Below are 16,282 nucleotides of genomic sequence, written 5' to 3'. Positions count from 1 at the left end.
TATTTAATATATTTAATATGATTTACATTTAAATAAATTTTAACTTTATCTTAATAATTAGGGTAAACTACACGTTTAGTACTTAAACTATTGCTTTTGTCTCGTTTTGGTATCTAAACTTTTATTTTTCTCAAAATCATACCTAACGTTTACTTTTTTTTTTTCATTTTGGTATAATTATTGTATGTGACACTTTTTATGGGTAAATTACATTGTTCATCATTCAACTATCTTCTCACTCCTAATTTGGTGACTGAAGTATATTTTTTTAATTTAATTACTTAACTTTCAAATTACTCCTAAATTAATACTCTAACTATTAATTTTTTTATTTAAATTATATATTAAAAAAATAGTAATAACAAATTTCATATCATAAAACTTATTAATAAAATAAATTAGGTTGATTAAAACATGAGCATTTGAAAGTTAAGTAGTAAAATTGAATTTTTTTTAACTTTATTGGCCAAAATAGGAATGAGAAGATAGTTGAGTGATGAATTATGTAATTTACTCATAAAAAAAATTAGGTATGGTGTTGAAAAAAATAAAAATTTAGGTATTAAAATGAGACAAAAGTAATAGTTTATGTACTAAACATGTAGTTTACCCAATAATTATTTATGCATACTAATTTTTGTATTTGTAGCTGGTAATTAGGGGTGTGCAGAATCGGATATTTGATCCGATCCGATTCGAAAATTTCGGATACCTAAAATAGTGTTCAATATCCGATCCGAAAAAATCGGATATCAGAAATTCGAGTATCCGATTTTTTCGGATTTGATATCCGGATATCCGAATATAAAATTTAATTTGACAAAAAAATAAATTTTAAATTTTGCGATTTAATGTTATATATTTGATACTTCTACTATATTATATATATATTTAATCACTACACACAATAAATAATTAAATACTCTAATTTTTATTGAGTTAGAGCTTTAATGGGTTAGTAAGTTACTCATTTATTGGGCTAAATGTATCTAAAATTTAAAGGCCCAATTTTTTTCGGAGTTTCGGATAATCTGAAAGTAGATTTTATCTTATTTGTATCCGATCCAATTATTCGAAATTTTTTTGGATATCCGATCCGAATTATCCGAAAATCAAAAAACGGATCGGATATCTAAATTTTCGGATCGGGTCACCGAATCACCGGATCGAATCAATCGAATCGGATCTTTTTGCACACCCTTACCTGTAATAACGTTCAAAGCAATAATTAAAAAAATACATTGCCTACTTGCCCTTCCAGATATGTACGTTCTACCTAAACATTGTTCATTTATCAATCATCACTTTGAGAACTTCTCGTTTCTATGTAATCAATTCAACGCCTCTATTTTGAAGCAAGCAATCAAAATTCTGGGGATTTATGCTCTTCTACCAGAGAGATTAAAGCATGGCAACTAGTGAAGTGAAAGTTCTGGGTTCCTGGTCAAGTCCATTTGTGATGAGGACGAGGATTGCCCTTTACATCAAATCAATCAACTACGAATATATCGAGGAGAAGTTATCGGGAGGCAGAAACGAGCTTCTTCGCATATCAAACCCGGTTTACAAGAAAATCCCAGTGCTCATTCACGGCGATAAACCAATCAGCGAATCTCTGATTATCGTACAACACATCGACGAGACTTGGCCTTCTGCTCCTTTCACTCTTCCTTCTGACCCCTATGAACGTGCCGTCGCTCGTTTTTGGGCTGCGTATCCTGACAATAAGGTATTCATGTTTCATGGCGTGTAAGTTTGTTTTGTGGGGTTAAATTGTTTTTTGGTTTTGCAGTGGTTCCCAGCAATGAGAAGTAACTGGTTTGCTGATGGAGAAGAATAAAAGAAAGCAGCAATAGAGCAGTTGGAAGAAGGGGTGGCTCTAATGGAAGCAGGGATGCAAGGATGGACATAGGGAGGGGCCGTCGCCCTTAAAAATCTAAAATTATCATATATATATTTTAGATTTTTTTAAATATTTTTTATTGAAAATATATTTTCGTCGCCCTTCTTCGTCCTTAAAATTTTATGAGTTTAAATTTACCCCTCTAACATAAAATCATTCGTCCGTCCCAAAATAAAAGAAACATTCGGAAAGTACAACAAAGGGAAGGGTTTCTTTGGTGGGGATGAGATTGGGTTCCTTGATATCGCTTTTGGGAGCTACTTGGGATGGCTTAGAGTGATCGAGAAGATCAATGGGACGAAGCTGATGAATGAAGCCAAGGTTCTTGTCATGGTGAATTGGGTCGAAAGATTCTGCTCTTATGTTGTTGCCGAGGATTTCATGCCTAATATTGACAAGCTTACGAAGTTTGGTAAGGTGATTTTGATAAAATCAATTAATCTTGTATGCGGAATCAATTAACATATAAATATCTTAATAGGATAATTAAATCAACTAAATCAAGCTCATGACATAATAATTAATAATTACTATAAAAAAATGAAAACTTACTTGAATCAAAATATTTTAAAAAATTGAATAGATGAAAATATTAAGATTTTGATATATTTAATTTTGTGTTTTTATATTATATTAATAATAGTATTAAACGAATTAAATTCAATACTTAATCAACAACGTACACATACTAGGACGAGTTTTGCATCAACCGCAACCAACCTAAACCTTTTAGTCCATAAGTATAATTACATAGGTATATATCATTCTTTTTCCGTTTAACGACATGTATCTGGTCTATTAATTATTTATTCTAGTTCAAGTTTTGTATAGATTTATTACGAGGACAATATTCTCAAACAAATTTACTCTATTCATAAACACTATAATTTAAACTCTTAATCTTACTTAACATTTATTACCTTATCACATTAAATAAACTAACTATTAGTAGGTATATATCGTTCTTAACCAGGGACGGAGGTACATAGAAGCTTGGGCCACTCCCCATTTTTTAACCTTAAAGAATATTGAGATAATTACTTATTTAATCTTTTAAATTTTGATTTATTTTAATTTCCCCCCTCTATTATTAATTATACTTTGTTCCCTGAAATAAAATTTCAATTCTGTCCCTATTCTTAACTAGTAATGAGTAGAAGGAAAGCCATAAGAAATACATGTGCATTTATACCATTCACCAAACATTATTTAAAGACATGGGTCTGTATCGAGGGCTCAACTTGTATTAAATGTTGTCCTTGCGCGAGTAAATTAAAGATATCTTTGGGTTTTTTGGGTAAACATCAGCAAATGTCATCTTCTGTGTTTTTTCTTTTATTTTGATCATCACACTTTTGAATATTATATTTTGATCATTTATGTTATCTATTTGTTATAGTTTAATCATTGATCTATTAATTTCAAATATAACTTCTAAACTTTACATCAAATATCAAATTTTCATTAATTAATTTATAATATAATTTCTAAACTTTACATCAAATATCAATTTTATCCTTAAACTCTTTTAATCTTCCTTTTAGCTCATATTATCGACGTCACCCTAGCCACTTTCTTTGGTCGATGGTGGCATCAAACTAAAACTATTTCTTCCCTTCTCCATCAATAAACGCTAAAAGCTTAGAGTGATGAGCTAAAATTTCTCATATCTTTCCCAATTTTCACACCATCATTGTGTAAGAGTATATTTTCCACCTTGAGAAGGAAAACTCCTTTAGGTATGTAAAGGGTCACATTTTCTCTCTCTTGTTTAATATGATAAGAGAATTTTCTAGTATACGAATTCGGAGGGACAGTACTAACCTTGAGGGAAAAACCTATTGTACTTATTGTAATAATTACACACATCGAAATGAATTTATTTTTAGAAAAAGATTATATAGTTGTTCAGTTGCTTATTTACATAAGTTTATTATTATCCGGTCAACATTAATGTTTCGGTTTCGGAGTATCCATTTTACCAACATATCGTTGAACCCTTTTCTTAGACCCAAGGAACTCGACCATTGACCGCCGATGGAGATTCGATTCTCCCGATGGAACAACTCCACTCAACAAGAAACAAGCAAATGTCGTCGTTAGCGAAGACGACCTTTCTTTTATCATTGATGGTGCACCATTTGAGTTCAAATACAACCACACTGGCATATTGGAGAAGGTGCTCATAGAAGGAATTAGAGAGATGAGGACATTATAGTTAAAATATTATATAAAAAAATAACTAGCCTTATTAATATGTTAAATCATTAATGTTTATCATGAATTGGAGGTGACCAATACCACGGTTATTTATTATGTTGATGATTTTTTTTACTTTCGGACACATGATTACGTTTGTAGATAATTTCTCACGTCGTTCAATTTTGATGCATGGTTTGTTAGTGATCTTTTAGTAATTTTCTTCCTTTTTTATGGTTCATTTGTTGACTCGATCAAATATAGTCGTATATATATTTGTTCGAGTATTTTAGTTGGGTTTTAAACATTTTTCTTATATGATCTTTGTATGATCCCAAATGACTAATTTCTTGTATTATGGTTATAACAAAATATCCTAATTATGTATTTAATTTACGATTACGATTGTAAACATTTATTATAATTTTGGATTTTTTTCTTTTAATAAAACAAGAGGATTTTATTAAAAGATATATAACAATTGAAAACTCGAACAATATGATAAAAAAAATAGTAAATTATGTATTTAGTACCTAAACTATCAATGTTGGTTCGTTTTAGTATTTAAACTTTCAATTTTTTCAAAACATACCCAATGTTTAGCTTTGGTTTCGTTTTAGTATATTGATGTTAAAAACTTAACGGGTTATTTGCACTTGACACCCTTTTTATGGCTAAATTCAATCATTCATCACTCAACTATCTTCTCACTTCTATTTTAGTCACTAAAGTTTAAATTTTTAATTTAATTACTTAGCTTTCAAATTACTCCTAATTTAATCACTCTAACTTTCAAATTTATTTTTTTATTTATATATTAATAAAATAATAATAAAAATGTCATGTCACAATAATTATTAATAAAATAAATTAGAGTAATTAAAATATGAGCAATTTGAAAGTTGAGTAGTTAAATTGAAATTTTTTAAACTTTAGTATCAAAATAAGAGTGAGAAGATAGTTGAGTGATGAATGATGTAATTTACCCATTAAAAAATGCGAACGAGGTACTAAGATAAAAAAACTAAACGTTAGATATACTTTTGAAAAATTAAAAGTCAAGGTATTAAAACCGACTAAAACTGATATTTGAAGTACTAAATTCATAATTTAACCTGAAAAGTCAAACGAAAGTAACATCGGATGTAATTTATCCTATTTTTTCCCGGGTGATTTCCTTCTTACAAGAAAAAAAAAGTAGAATATTGGACATAGGTGGATCTAAACAGCCCAAAATGGACCTACCACGTGCGTAAAACACTGCTTAGAGCAAACCTAGGCGAAATCTTCGACATAAAAAATGAAGGAAAATTAACCGCGTTGTTCCCCAGTGTGTGCTTGCCTTTTCCTACAAGGGCTGGCTGGCTCCCACTGTCATCACTTGCCCTTATCTAGTAGGAAGTTTCGCCATTTTTGAAGACACCGAAATTTTTTTCCACTATAAAGGTCTAACCTTTGTTCGTTCACTTGCTCTTCGTTCTTCCTTTGTCTTCACCGGTTAAAATCCAACAACTCTTGGACGGCAAATGGATTTGTTCCTAAACGCTAAATCGGTGCGTTTACGCAGCCACCACGACAAATATCTTCTAGCCGAGGAAGACGAAGAATCCGTCACTCAAGACCGAAACGGATCCTCCAAAAACGCCCGATGGACCGTCGAGTTCGTGCCTGGATATCAAAACATTATCCGCCTCAAAAGCTCTTACAACAAATATCTCACTGCTTCGAACCAGCCATATCTACTTGGTATGACCGGTCGGAAAGTGAGTCAGACACTGCCTCGGAGGCTCGACTCATCGGTTGAGTGGGAACCCATCAGAGAAGGATCTCTGGTTAAGCTAAAGTCTCGGTACGGAAACTTTTTGAGAGGCAATGGCGGGTTACCGCCTTGGAGGAACTCAGTGACTCACGATATTCCTCATCGGACATCTACTCAAGATTGGGTATTGTGGGGCGTTGATATTGTGGAGATTCAAGAAAAGTCCCCGGCGAGTAATCAACAGCCGTCGCTCCCTTATGCTCTTCTTCATGCAGATTCATTGGACTTTGAATCCACTTCACCTTCATTGGTTTCAGGCCAATCTGGGCATTTTTCAAGACAAGAGGTTTGAAGATCAAAACTTATAAACTTCGTTTTCACATAATTTAACTCTTTGGATCAATTGGGTTGTTTTTAAATGATTCAATTTCCATTTTCTTGTAGTCAAGTGATTCTTATGTGGGCTCTCCACCAAAATCAGAAGGAAGAACAATATACTTCCATGTTGCAGATAATAGTACTGGTGAGGTTGATGATGAGGCTATTGAAGGGTACTCTCTTAGTTTTAAGGGTAATAGTGTGGATGAATTGACCCAGAAATTAAAGGAAGAGACAGGGCTTGATGATGTTGTGGTTTGTACTCGCAGCCCTTTGAATGGGAAGCTCTTTCCTCTTCGCTTGCAGCTTCCTCCAAACAATGCTGATATGCATGTTGTTCTAGTTCCATCAGCATCAAAGGGTAAGAGTTCTCTTCCATTGGTAATAGATGCCGAATTTTGAGGTCGATAACTTAACCAAGTTTATGCTCTAAAGGATACACTAGTGTTCATATTTCGATGTGGTTTCTTATTTAGCTGTTTTTATTCATCTACCATTTGTGATCCATTTGGTGATTGTGTTCTATTTAGCGTTATGTGTTGAGGTATATGATTAGGCAATTGGTTTAGTTATTTTACATAGGTTATTTACTACTTTCCTTGGTAGTTTCCCAAGTTCTTAGTCATTTAAACCACAGTGTTACCCCCCTGTGATTTCTTTTATTGCTCATATAGCAAGGTGTTGAGAACGAATGTTTCGTGCGAGCATCGGCATTAGGCTTAGAAAACAGAGTTAATCTACTGCAAAAACTAAATTTAGTGGTTCCATAATCAGTATGAAGGTGCATTAGACTACTAAATAGGAAGTTAATGTATTTCAAAAACTAAAACTAGTTGTTTCATCATTTGGCACATGTCGAGCATTGAACATTATCGTATGAAAGCTGATTATATAAACTTGTCGTGATGGACCGAATTTTTTACTGGAATTCGCTCAACTGGATACATCCCTTACTGCAACGGTTCGATGTAAATATATATTTCTTGTTCGAACAAAGAATCTTGATATGTTGAAGATGTTTGGATTATGTTGTTGGAAGCGTGGCCCGATACCGTTTTGTGTAGTTTCAGTCATTTGTTTTTGCTTCATACGACATGGTTTCTTGTAACCAACGTTACTTATCTTTCAATACCTTTGTCTTTTGCGTGTTTCAGTGGCAAGAGATTTTGCAAAACAAGGAATAAATCCGTGAGCTACATCGAGGGAACACCACGGTTTTTCGAAATCGATATGCTCTGTACATCCTTCTCAAACTCTTCTCATAATAGCTAAAGGTATTCTGTGAGTCGTCTGCATTGTGTTTTTTTCGGCATTAAGTCCGGTGAAGACCTGTGGAGAGTACTGATCCTGCTATGAGAGAAAGTACTCGTTTCGAGCTGATTGATGCTTGCTTCCTTACGTGCTTCGTCGATCGGTTTCTGGTATGATGACATGTTTCTGCCAAACTTTTCGAATTCAAGATATTGATGATATGATTCATTATTTCTCTCCCAACTTTTTGCACTATTTTTTAAACAAATTCCACCCTTTATAGACTTTTTTGTTGCAAATTGGTGCATGCTTATTGAATGGAACTACATAGGTTGTTTAAAGCTCCTCCTCTGTGATCTTGTGATAATTTTGTTGTCATTGGCACTTGGAAAAATCAAGAAGCTTTTAGCGTTGTAAGCGTAACATGAAAAACGACGTCATAAACGTAATTTGTGATCCCTTAAATCCGATCCAGACGTTGCGGTCGAATCTCGAAAATCACGGATCACCGCAGTGACTCAGAAAGCATATTAAAGTACCATTGCGGTAAAATAGTGAACTCACTTGCAGAAGTAAGTCTCTTTCAAATAGTTCACAGAATTTAGACAAGTCACAGTCTATCATCTCCGACGATTAACGAATGGAGCAGCTCACTCTTTAACCATTTATGTTTTTAGTTCTTCTGTGTGTTTATTTTTAATTCTTTATATCTTAATTGGGGATAATATTAAGTTTCTGATCAATCAGACACTAATCTGACTAGTATTAGGGTTTTAAATTGTGGTTGCGGTCTCGTTTTCGGTTATTTCAGGTTTACCGTGATTGTGGCCGTCGCGGGCGCTATTGGGTGCCATTGTGGGTGTAGCGGGTAACTTGGACAGCAGCAAAACTACTATATCGCGGACGAAATCGTATTTTTGGAGCTTTTTCTAAACCCTGACTAGTATATTCGGACACTAATCTGAGTAGTATTTTTTTTATAATCATATATATTTAATTTATTGATCGATTAATTCGAATTGAATAATACAGAGATAAGGGCGACGTTCTGAATCCAATTTACTTCATTCACAAAAGAATAATATTTTCTTTCACTTGACATTTAAATCAATTTAGGTTTAGAATTTTTTTTTATCTATCTCAAATCTTAAATTGATCTTTTGAAGTAAAAACTCGCCTCTTATCTAATCTGACCATTAATATTTTTTTAACAAAATATGGAGATTATTAGATAAATATATAGAGTAATTATTTTTAAATATTTTTTTTATAAAAATTATAATATCATCTCTGATCAAATCAAAGTTTTTTTCTATCCTAAATTTTTCACCTTAAATTTGACTCAATTTTTCACCCTAAATATTTTGGGATAGATACTCAACTCGTTAAATAATACATGTACACAGGACGAGTCCATTGTTCGATACTTTAATAGCTGCAGTTTTTTTTTTCATATTTCTTGTTCCATTTCTTTAACAGTTCTTTGCACTTTTTGTGGATAGAGACGGATGCATAATCTTATGCTAGGAGGATAAACTTGTAAATTTTTAAGAGAAAAAAAAATTATCAATTGAAAATATAAAAAATATATATGATAATTTAAAATTTTCAATGATGACTGCCCCACTCGTTCGCTTCGATCCATACTTGGCTGTGGATATATATAAAAATGACTTAATACAAAAGAAGTATCTGAACTTTGCCTAAAAATAAATTTAGTGCCTAAAGAATTTTTCGTTAAAAATATGTGCCTAATATTTCTAAAGTCATACATTTAAGTGTTCGCCGTTAAAAATCACCGTTAACTGACCATTAAGTGACACATGTCACGTTTTGATAATTTTAAGAATTTATTTAAAAATCAAAAATAGCTTTATAAAAAAAAAAGAACAGTGCCCTCGCGCTATTCCCCCTTCCCCCCGCAATAGGTCATCGGTCCGCCGGCGATGACCATAACTGCCACTATCATCGACACCAGCGTCGACCTCCAATCAAACCCCTAGTGATCTTTCACCGTAAGTTGCCACCGTTTGCCATAGAGAAACATTCGAAGTTTCGTCAGATTTTAAGTCATCGCCGCTATTTTTCATCAATTTCGGTCAATCCCGACGTCCATATGCCACGTTGTCACTACCATTCAAACCACCGTCCAATTCTGCTCAAAACCCATCCTCGCCGTCGCTCTGTCGATGTTCCACCATGGTAACGGGGTTGAAATGAGATATTTTAGTTTTTTTCTAGTTTTTTTATAATTTCATTAAAATTTGAAGGTTCTTTTGTAAATAAATTAAGTTTTTTTTTTTAATTTTTATTTTTATTTAAATATAAATATTTTTATTATTAAAAAAAGAAAAAATATAACGACGAACACCTAAAAATATAACTAAAAAAACTTTAAGCACCAAATCCTAATCATCTTTTGAGGTAAAGTTCATAAACTTACTTTGCATTAAGCCTAAAAACAATTATCAAGTTATCTATGGTGTCATAACAGTTATTGCATAATTTTATCCCAAATGCTAAACGGCCTTGCATTGACAAATCTATAGGGGAATGTGCATTCATCATCCCCCAGGAGATTCTTCACATAGCATTATTCAACTGAACTACAAAAATGAAGTTAAACGATATCGACATCAACCCACATTCAAACCATGTTTCATGCAAAAAGCACAAAAATTACATTTCCATCACCAGCCCGGAAAAATGGATCCGACGGACACTGTAAAGCTGTCACAAGGCAACACCAGCATCATCCGAGGGATTACCACCTGAACGGCCGAGCCCTGGTTGTTGTAAGCATGGCTTCCGCCTCTCGCCTCTGCCCCTGTTGTTATATTGGTTCCTAGGATAATAGTTGCCAGGCTGATCATAATATTGGTTCTGCCCATTTTGGTAGGTTATACCTCCCCTTCCATTGCCTCGACCTCCACGGCCAGACCTACGGCCACCCCCGGTACCTCGACCACCTCTTTGGTTCTGATATGGTCGTCGAGGAACATATTGTGGCTCCTTGGATTCTCCATTATCTTCTGCCTGTGGTTTGCCATGTTCTTGTCGAACTGTAGTATCCTCTTCATGATTTCTCTCTCCAAATTATCCTGCAGAACACAAACCTGCAATATTAAAATATAAAATCTGAAGGAAGAAATAGTGTTAAAGTCAACTGAAAGAACCTGCTGAAGTTCCTCTGTACTACTATATTGATTGTCGCCGGTTTCAGCATCTTGATGATTTGACGAGTCGTCTTCCTACAGAACATAAGAAAATAGCTTCAAAACATAACACCAACTGGATGATAAACAGCTCCAAATGAAATTTAACCATTTATGCTAATGTCAGGACAAATGACAATGAACGCCCATCGCAATAACATTTCTACTTGAAAATTCTCAGCTACACACTACATTTCGAATTTCTCACAGCTTCTTGGGACAATTTTCTGTGCTTATTTATGAATCCCTTCACGACGACTTGAATGCCTTGGACGATTTTGTTTTAGTTGGGTTCCATTAGTAAACCTTTAAGCCAGGGTATGAACCCATACTACACAACCCATTATTCAATTCCTTGTAATACTGAAGTGAAAACGCGACATCAATTCTTTCGGCTAAAATACACCACCTAGCCAAAATTTGCCATCTTTTCTTACCGAGTAAACTGCAGATTTGCAGCTATAGAAACCAAATTTGTATACTTCCCTTTGGGGAAAAAAGGAAAAATAATCTAAAACAAAGTTTTCGTTTGCCAAAGCCAGTCTGGCAACAATTTTAACAGGAGCGATCAAAACACAACATGCCTCTTGGAAAACAATTCTAAAGGACAGGATGATTGCTAAGCAAAAAATCGTAACAGAAATGAAAAGTATTAGAAGGGGCAATCAAAAGAATGAATTCTATCAAATATGTCATCCATTACGATGATCAGCAGCAAGGAATGAATAAATTACAGGTAAGATGAATAAGAATCCCACTCCTGGAGTTATACATGAACCAAATATATACAGTGCATTATGCTTTAGGGTCAAGCACTCTAGCTCCACCCACAGAGGAATATAGTAGTATAGACAATAAGACAATATAACCGATAAAGAAACCCTATCGCCAAAAAATTAGAGTTTGAAACATATTCAACTTGAAATTTATTCTAGACTCAACTTTTGTACGACTTAGACAAAGCCAGAGTTATCAATAACTTAGGTGAGACTAAAATCAATGATATTTCATAGCTACTACAAATCTTAGCAAAATCGGCCAACTAATCCAAATAGCTTTACACTAGAGACTGTCAATCAATTTTCAAATGCAACACATACACGATATCAAACAACAAAGTACAAAAGGGAGTTGGGCAATCCCTGGCAACTAAAAGAGCAGTCAACACAAAACTCGAGATTCAAATGAGTCTCAAAGGCATTTACATCTAATCAAAGTTCATGGATCAAACAAGTATTGAAAAATCCCCGAGTACAAACCCTTCTTTTCATCCTAGCCTTAAAGGTGTAAGCTTTTACCTAAACATTTTAGGACTTGTTCTGAGTTACACTTTGAAATTAGAAAGTAAAATTCCTTAACTCTCTGAATACACATGCAACTTCTATCGACTAATAAAGAACTACTTTATGAGATTTTAGTAATTATGCATGCATGCTAGTTTACTGCACAATCTTAGGCATGATGTCCAAGGGAACATATCTAGAACCACATTACATTCTTGCTCTTATTTAAATAAATCTAAGCATAAATAACTCAAAATCCTGAATCTGCTGTCCAGATATTAATCAAACCTGGGATCATCTCCATAAATGGAAACTCTTCTTATAAACCCATTGCTTGCTTGCACCAACTGACAACTGCCCTTTAGACCTTCCATCATCAAGAGTTACCATTGATATAGCTGAGCTCCCCACAATATGTGACCAACAAGTACACAGAACTTCCAAGAATTTCAAATGATTCATCCATTCTGTATCAACCTTTTTACAAATATTGCCACCCCAAACCCAATACTTTCCTCTGTAACTCAGGTTCCAACTATTTCCTATTTAGCTTTCTTACACTAGGTTTCATCGTTAACAAAAGAAAACCTTGGTTAAACCTCCTTCCTTCTACGAAAAGAAGGATAGTATATGAGGTAGATTTGTCATTAGTCATTACAGCTAGAAACATTTGTATGTATCTTATTCATATAAAAATGAACACTTAAAACTTAATAGAGTTCAATAATGTTGATGTCTGAAAGATTTAGCAACCAATGCAAATGGTTAATAATTTCCTCCGGGCGAAAAGCAAATTATACATAGTTTCATACAACACCAAATAACAATGATATTAACCAACACATAATGATCTTTGGGAAACACAATTATTCACAGTTTTAAAAACTTCTATCTGCTGTAGCACACGGGAAACAAATTTCTTTCTGAAGCATGGAAACACGGACACTCACTGTTTCAATCACTTGTATTTGCTATGGTACACAGGAACAAGATATCTTGCAAGACATGCTGGCTAAGTCTAGTACATAGTCTTCTCAGCCTTTTGTGCATAAATTCAAATTTAAAGAACTCATGTTTAAACAACCTTTTGTGCATACAGGAATATAGATATAGATTCAGAATCTAATTCTGATGCAGGATACAGATACAGGGACAAATAAAGTTGATAGAAATAAATAAGAAATAGCTATGACGATTGATAGCAACTAGAAATCCAAGAGAGGAAAATGATATTACTCTAAAGCATACATATGAAAAACTTAAACTCTCTAATGTCAATGCAGTAACTTTTAACTTCACATATACCAAAAAAATTTGCGGGTTTCTGCCACAATTTAAACTTTGCTTCTCCAACATTTAGTAGCTATTAACTTGTATATAAAAAAACTTCATGGATTCCAAGACACCAAGGTACTTGCATCAAATGAACATATTAACAATAATTTGGAAGCAATGAAGAAAGACAAAGGGAAGCCAAAGTTTTTATACAAAAACACATATCAGAAACAAAATGCAGAAGTTAATACTGACCAATGCGCTACACCCTTTATTTTTAAACTAAAACAAAGTTAATACCTTTGGCTGGTATGCTCAGCTGAATCTTCCACCTGAACAGGGACTGGAATGAGCACGCTGTGCACTGGAACCTGGAAAGAAGTATAAGTCCCAGCAGCAGCAGCTGCCACTTCAACAGGATCCTTAATCTCCGGCGTGGTCGTAAAATAATCCAAAGACATAATCTTGTTAAGCCTCTGTCTCAACCCAGCATCTGCAGCAAATAACTCCCGATTCAGAAAATCCAGAAATTTAACAATAAGTAAACAAATAAAGACCTACGAAATTATTAGAATCGATTATTACACGAAATGTCAGCATTGGGATCAATCGGCTGGTCGGAGTTAGAAATCCAAAGCTTAGCATGCTGGACGCAGCTTTGCAAAGCGTTCTTATGAGACAAACAGGCATCAGTAGGTCGTGAAGTCAGCCGTCCACTGAGCGTCGCAATCAAATCCAAATCTTTCTCACTAAGCAGATCGGTAGCGTCGTCAGTCACGTAATCGTACGTCAAGCAACAGCCTCTCTCGTGGATTCTCGTCAGCATGGTCGAGGTGAACTCATTCTGATACTTGACATCGAACAATAACCCAAAATAGAGGAGATTAAGTAGATCCTCAATGTCATAATTGGGCTCATTGTTAGAATGTTGTCCTTGGGTTTCGGTTTTGTCCGGCTGGGATTCCGAGGTTGTTTCTTCGGGAGAGATGGTTTGACGCTGTAAGGCGAGTGAGATTTCTTCATAGACGGCGGCGGAAAGAGGCTGGCGAAGCTTCTCGAGTTCATCGATGAGGGAAGAGACGGCGGGTTTGGAACGGAAGACTTCTTCTTGTTCTTTGTTCAAAGGTTTTCCCTGGGAAACGGATTCTTCCATCTGGATGATGCGGTTGTATTTCTTGCGTAAGGCGCGGAGGCGTTTGTTGATGAAACTTAGGACGGGGCCTCCGGAATTGTGGCTGCTGCGTCGGAAGAAACAGTTGCGGCGGCGGAGGTGGCCGTGGCCATTGCGGGATTGCTGTGTTGGTAGGGGGGGGGTGATGGAGTTTAGAAAGAGCACATAGGGGGAGGCAGTGGTGGAGCGGCGGGATGAGGTACTTTTGGAAAGGAAGGGAGCAAGTCGAAAGGATTTTTTGTTTTTATTTTTAGGTTAAACTAACTATTTATTCATAACTGTCACTTTGATTCCATTTTAGTCACCTAATTATTATTTATTTCAAATTCCTACCTAATTATTATAGGATAAGATGTTTAAGAACAATAAACAATAAGTAAATTTGGTAACTCTAATAAAATGAATGCACTGGATTGGATTGCATTTATGACAATTGTTTGTTGTTTAAACTGAGGTGTCCATCGTTTATTTTGAAAGCACTGGATTGCAATTTAACTTATATGACAATCTATGGGATGCATATTCTTGTTTGTGAGTTTTTTATTGAGGTTTTGATGCATGTTTGGTGTATAATTGATGCTTAAGTTGCCCGTTTTAATTGTTTGTTGTTTAAACTGAGGTGTCCATCGTTTATTTTTTAATTTTTAATAATAAATATATTATTTTTAACTAAAAGTAAAAAAAATATAATAATTTATTTATTAAAAAACTTAATTTTTATTGAAATTAAAAAAACCCTAAAAACTAAAATCTCATTTAACCCCCATTATCAGTGTCGCCGCCACCTTCGGCCATCATTATCATGACGAACGGTCGCCACCCACCCATTGATCAATCGTCTTCCTTAGCGTCACCCAAAATCCCTAAATCTAAATCCCTAAAATTCAAATCCCTAATTCCCAATTTCAATTCCAAACTCAAACGGTCGTCGACCATCTCTAGCCATCATCGTCATCGTTATTGTCGAACGGTTGGTTTGATCGAAATTGCAGGTGGTTCGAATGTGGTGACGGTATGGATTATGGACGTCAGAATCGGCGGGAATCGACGAAGGACGGCGACGATTTGGATTAAATTTTCAAAATTTTCTTTACCTTAAATTTTCAAGACATAAAGTTTAGTGGTTTTGAAACTTTACCTTAAATTTCAGTACTCAAGGGCGAGTTTTAAAACACAAAAGTTCAAAAACACACGAACCCAATTGGTTAAATTGTATTTTTGACCCTTTTTGAATGAACTATGATAGTAAGGAACTAATATATTGATATAATTGATAATTAATCCTTAAATAAGTGTTTAATGAATGTTTGGATGTTTAATCGATCGATTTAATCTTAATTAAGCCTATCTAAATTTCGATCATCAATGTGAGATTCTTGATTTAAGATTCTGTACTTTAAGAATGAACTATGATAGAAGTTGTTGATGTTTAAAAAATGTTTAAGATTCTTGTACTTAAGAATATCAAATCGCGAATCTAAGTATCAATATCAAATAAGAGTATAATACCATGAATTTAATATTAATTTTTAAAATTTTTGAATGTAATAAATCGATACCTCAAGGATTGTATTAATACCTACATATCTTCTTGTCATGTTAATTGATTTGTTAAGTATTAGGTCATCTCTTTGTTTCCTTGTCATTTTAGTCCTTGAAATGTTAAGTGCGGAAACTGTCCTTAAGCTTTTTTGGGGAGCTAGAATGGAATCAACCAACTTGATTTGAAAAGATCGGGGTTGAGAAAACCAATGATTTGGAGTTGTCATCGACCTTTGGGTTAGGTAGGTCGAATATTTAAAAATATCTTTTAAAATAATTTTCAGGAAAAAATAAATGAAAAGATAT

General features: G+C 34.2%; 2 protein-coding genes and 1 pseudogene across 2 annotated transcripts; 2 read left to right on the top strand and 1 right to left on the bottom strand.

Moving 5' to 3' along the window:
- Positions 1-1,388: 1,388 nt before the first annotated feature.
- On the top strand, positions 1,389-2,365 carry LOC120137262 (annotated as a pseudogene).
- Positions 2,366-5,596: 3,231 nt separating this feature from the next.
- On the top strand, positions 5,597-7,631 carry LOC120137255. The gene is made up of 4 exons (XM_039153058.1): positions 5,597-6,207; positions 6,306-6,600; positions 7,394-7,519; positions 7,573-7,631. The coding sequence occupies exons 1-3, from the start codon at positions 5,629-5,631 to the stop codon at positions 7,429-7,431; spliced, it is 912 nt and encodes a 303-aa protein (XP_039008989.1). The 5' UTR covers positions 5,597-5,628; the 3' UTR covers positions 7,432-7,519; positions 7,573-7,631.
- Positions 7,632-9,987: 2,356 nt separating this feature from the next.
- LOC120137256 lies at positions 9,988-14,516 on the bottom strand. Its single transcript, XM_039153059.1, has 5 exons — positions 13,849-14,516; positions 13,635-13,756; positions 13,564-13,595; positions 10,667-10,741; positions 9,988-10,591 (listed from the first exon to the last, which is right to left on the bottom strand). Exons 1-5 carry the CDS (start codon positions 14,414-14,416, stop codon positions 10,567-10,569), a joined length of 822 nt encoding a protein of 273 aa, XP_039008990.1. The 5' UTR covers positions 14,417-14,516; the 3' UTR covers positions 9,988-10,566.
- Between the last annotated feature and the right edge of the window lie 1,766 nt (positions 14,517-16,282).

Source organism: Hibiscus syriacus, unplaced genomic scaffold (assembly GCF_006381635.1).
Source record: "Hibiscus syriacus cultivar Baekdansim isolate YM2019G1 unplaced genomic scaffold, ASM638163v2 tig00110655_pilon, whole genome shotgun sequence".
In the NCBI taxonomy this organism is placed as follows: domain Eukaryota; kingdom Viridiplantae; phylum Streptophyta; class Magnoliopsida; order Malvales; family Malvaceae; genus Hibiscus; species Hibiscus syriacus.
The sequence above is the reverse complement of the archived record's forward strand: the minus strand, read 5'-3'. Positions and strand labels throughout refer to the sequence as shown.